Source organism: Mesitornis unicolor, unplaced genomic scaffold, assembly GCF_000695765.1.
Source record: "Mesitornis unicolor isolate BGI_N332 unplaced genomic scaffold, ASM69576v1 scaffold42185, whole genome shotgun sequence".
Classification (NCBI taxonomy): Eukaryota; Metazoa; Chordata; class Aves; order Mesitornithiformes; family Mesitornithidae; genus Mesitornis; species Mesitornis unicolor.
In genome coordinates this window covers 26,825-31,447 of record NW_010186963.1, presented here as the reverse complement: position 1 = coordinate 31,447, position 4,623 = coordinate 26,825, and the positions used below count along the sequence as shown (strand labels likewise).

General features: G+C 39.7%; 1 protein-coding gene across 1 annotated transcript in view; it reads left to right on the top strand.

Moving 5' to 3' along the window:
- The first annotated feature begins 703 nt into the window (after positions 1–703).
- The window catches only part of GPR180 (G protein-coupled receptor 180), a 22,911-nt gene continuing 18,991 nt past the window's right edge, over positions 704–4,623 (top strand). Inside the window, exons 1-2 of the mRNA XM_010185287.1 lie at positions 704–787; positions 2,419–2,602. Of these exons, the coding sequence (XP_010183589.1) occupies positions 704–787; positions 2,419–2,602 (268 nt within the window). The remainder of the gene's footprint in view (positions 788–2,418; positions 2,603–4,623) is intronic.

Below are 4,623 nucleotides of genomic sequence, written 5' to 3'. Positions count from 1 at the left end.
GGTCAGGCCGGCAGCCTGCCTCCGCCGGGCCCTGCAACAGGTCTGGTCCGCTCTGCCGACGGCGAGGAGCCGGGGGCGGCGCCGGAGGGGTGATGGGAAGCCCGGCCAGAAGCGGGACACGAAGGACTGAGGCGGGGCCGCGGCAAGGCGATGGGACGCGGGTCAGGCCGGCAGCCTGCCTCCGCCGGGCCCTGCAACAGGTCTGGTCCGCTCTGCCGACGGCGAGGAGCCGGGGGCGGCGCCGGAGGGGTGATGGGAAGCCCGGCCAGAAGCGGGACACGAAGGACTGAGGCGGGGCCGCGGCAAGGCGATGGGACGCGGGGTTCATAGCAGCCTGTCGTACGACGGGAATAGCGTCGCAGTTTATCAGAGAATGGGAAGGTGCTGCTGCGAGTACCCGGCGCTGTGCCGTCCTCCGTGTCCCACAGCCTGACGTGGCTGGAGCATCTGGGAGAGCAGCGGCATCTTAACTTCCACGTACATCTCCTTCCCTCAGGAAACTCTGCCGAATGACAGCAATGGATAACATTGCATATGTCTGTTTCACGTCACTGGATGATTTTTAGTGGCACCGTGCATCAGAATGTAAATTCTCACCTGAATATTTCCAATGGCTTTTCTTTCCTGCGTTACCATCTCCTTGTTAGTAATAATTCCCGACAATTAGTTAAGAGGCCTAACAGTGGGTTAGAATACTGTTAGAATGGCCACTGCAGAAATACAGCTGGGAAATTACTCTTCTTGCTACAGAAGTTTTACTTTGCAAAAAGAGATCTATGCAGGCATGGTGAGTGCCATATACATCGAGGCTGTGCTGCTCAGCGTGCTTTTCTTGTATGCTCAGCATTTTGATAGCTTAGACTTTTCTTTCTCAGCTTCATGGCACAGGAGTTCTGCAAAATGCTTCAAAAGACAACTGTGAATTTAATGCTTACACAGGTGTCCTCCCAGACGAGAGGACTGGTGTGAGAAGAAAACTAAAACGTCTGGAAGAAAAAAATCTAATGCAATGAAGAAAAATGTGACGTAAGCCAATAAGAGTTGAAATATGACCTTCCAGCGCTGAATGAGAGATGATAGATAGGGTAGGGATAGCTTGGGGAGTGATTTGATAGCAGTTTAATTATCACTGTCCTAGAAGATAATTGTAGAAGCGCTTTAAATAGATCTAAGGAAAAAATGTGTTGCTTACATCTGAGAAGAGAATGTTAAAATTCAAGAAGAGTGGTTTATGTGTTCAGATATAATTTATTCTACAAGTTGATGTCCTTAGAAATATTCTCTTCTCTGCATTAATATATAACAATTATATGTATTTCGGATCTTAGTGAAACCACATGGGCTTTTTTTAGAACTTTCTGTTAATTTTTTGAAAGCTTTTATTAGCAACCTATGTAAACTGTAGTCCACATAACATTTTACAGATCCCAGGAGGTCACCTTTATGTGAGGTTTTATTGCAAGACTGATCTCTTGCCGCTGGCTCTGAACAGGCAGACCTTCCTGGCAAAACCTTGTTTGAAGCTGGTAGTACTCTGTTGACTCACATCCAGCTGGTGCCTAGATTAGGTGAGAAAGAAGATTGCTCTGACAGTTTAAAAAGCATAGAAAGCTTGCTTAAATTTGCACGAGTTTGCTCTTTCAGTACTGACAGATTTTTCTTCTCCACTAAATCCCATCTCTTAGTTTAGGATACTGTTACATTAAAGAAGTCTGTGACAATATATAATGAAAGAATTTATCAAAATAAGTTTGAGGATTGTAGAATTACCCAGACAAGATAAATTGTGTCAAATGAGCTAGTTCTAAAATGGCTAAAATATTTCTCCGTCAAGATGCAGCCTATAGGTAGGCTAACACATTAAGGAACACTTTTGAAGCTTGTATCAATTTGACATCTGTCATCTATAATTATTTTAGGTCTAATTGGTCTATAACATGAAGTCTGTAACATTGGTGTTAGACTCAAGAGTTATCCTATGATGTTTATAATCACGCCACAAGGTCATGAAATACTAGACTTTGAACCAGTTATGGAGACTGATTGAGGCACTGTCTTTACTTGAACTTAAGAAAATAAAATTTGGGGTGGGAGGAAGGGGAAAAAAAAAAGATTATCTGGAAGTCTAGTTTTTTTGTTTTTATTTTTTAAAATAGAGGGGGGAGAGGAGGTTGGTTGTAGTGGAGAAAGTTAATGACATTTGGGTTATGGTGAAGGTTTGTTTAAGTGCCATCACAGATAATCATGCATGCAGTATTGTGTTAATGAGATGTATAGAAATTGTTTCTGTATAAGTGTAAAGGCCTTTATGGGAAGTAGTGGTAAAAGTTTAAGAAATAAAGGGAAACTTTAGTGCTGCTACTTATGAAAAAATCTTATGCTAGCTTTTTGTTTGTAACTGACGTCAAGGCAGAGTAGTTGATTTTATTTTTTAAATATCAAGGTGACCATGCTGTTCTGTGTGTCAGAATCAAGAATGTAGCAGTAGCTGTGACAAAGGCAGCTAGACTTCACCTGTTTCAAGCACAGGAATGGCAGAAGCTGCAGAACAGTATCCAAGATCACAGCTGTACAGAGAAGTTCTCTAAAGCTCAGCTGACAAGTGAGTTGCTACCTATTTCTCCTTATGAATTATCTGTGTATTTAGAACCCTGTTAACTGTGTATTTAGAATATTTATTTCAGTGAATTTGGACTTTGCATCAACTTAAATAAAAGCAGGACTTTGGCCTTCTGTAATTAAAAATTATTACAAGGAAATAAAAATGCTGTGTTTGCATCACTTCAGAAGACTTTGTTTGCAAGTTATGATTTAGTATTGTCGTGGTTTAGGGCTGAGCTGGCCACTAAATCCTGGACAGATGCTCTCTATTAACCTCTCTCCCTTCCCCAGAGGGGAAGAGAAAAGAGAATAAGGGAGAGGGACTTTACAGGTTGGAAAATAAAACTAACAGATTTAATAAAACAGTAATACTAATACTGCAGGATAATAATGTAAATAGGAAAATAATGAAATCTGTATATAAAAATATGTACACATATATATATATAAAAAACCAATATAAAATCCCCCCTAGTTACAATTACGTCACCAGAGGCTCGGCGGAGCAGGGCACTGGAAAAGTCCCAGTCCAGACTCAGCAGCAGGTGGGAGCAGGATGCAGGAACACACAAATCAGGATCAGAGACAGACAAACTAGCAGAGTTCTGCTCGGTCTTCGGCCATTGAAGGGGTCAAGATGGAAGGGTCGAGACCCTCATGATCCCTTGGCTTTATACTGCATGTGACGTATGTGGAATGGAATACCCAGTTCGTCAGTTTTGGGTCTGCTCCTCTCCGTAGGTGCAGGTACAGCACCCATGGTGAGATAGTGGCCTTGTGATTATCACTTGTAGCAGTACACACTGTCTGGAAAAACATGCTGCTAGTTTGGGCAAGTTCAGCCACTTAGAGGAGACTGAGCTGAAAAGTAAAATCACTAAATAGAAAATCAGTTCTATTTAGCTGAAACCAGTACAAGTATACTGCTGGAAAATGAACAATACTTGACAAATAATGACTTCAATGCAAACAGCCAAACTTTATCACCAGTTCTAGTTTCATGCTCTCACTTATACACAACTCAGAGAGGGTACATGTTTGGCTGAAGTTTTCATTGACTCATGCAGTAGAGAGATTTTCTTTAACTCTGCTTGGAGTAAAGGTCTTTTTTTTTCTTTTTAAGTCTCATACTTTTCCATTAAAAGGATTATGTTGAGTATTTGAAAGAATTTGCAAAGAATACCATTGTAATATGAAACTCTAGAACTTGAGAATATAAATGTTTGGGGCAGTCAAATGTACAGTTTGAATTGTGACTTTTATTGCAGTGGAATGAAAAAAATTAGAGTCAAACTGGTGGAGCCTGCTGCACTTCTGAACTGAATGCTTGTAAGGTGGGAGTATGTAGCCCAAGTACACAGTGAAATGGTAATTTTGTCCCTGCAAAGCTTTTTTCTCTGTTCTTTTTGGTTTTTTTTGAAACCTCATAATCATTAGGGTTTTTTTTCTATTTTTTACCCTGTCTGTAAAGTTCTCTGTGAAAATTAGTCTGAGCTATGCTACCTTACTTTATAATTTGTCTGCATTATCACTTAATGATGTTTCACCCTTTACTTTTCTAATATGGTATTCATCACCGAATCCCCCATTCAAATGTTTTTAATATTTGAGCTGATAATTATACTGGTACAGAAAATACAGGTTATCTTCTTGTCTTTTGCTTATGGAGGAAAATTTCTCATTTGTCAGGAGGCTTCAGTTCTCCAGTTCCATGGAAATGGCATTTGTCAAAGATAAGGAAACAAAAATAAAACTATATTTTTATTTTTCATTATAGTGCAAACCTGTCACACTTCGATGTACAAAGCATGATAGAAAATTTTTAATACAATATCAAAGATGAGCTAATGATAAAACTTAACTTGAGTATCCATCTAAATGTAAAAGAACAGTAAAACACTGAAGCATTCAGTTATGTAACTGGAAGACAAACATGCTGAAATAATTTTTTCACCATTTGTGAATATATTTTATTTATATTTATAAATGTTATAAATTTATTTATAAATTTTATTTATTTAT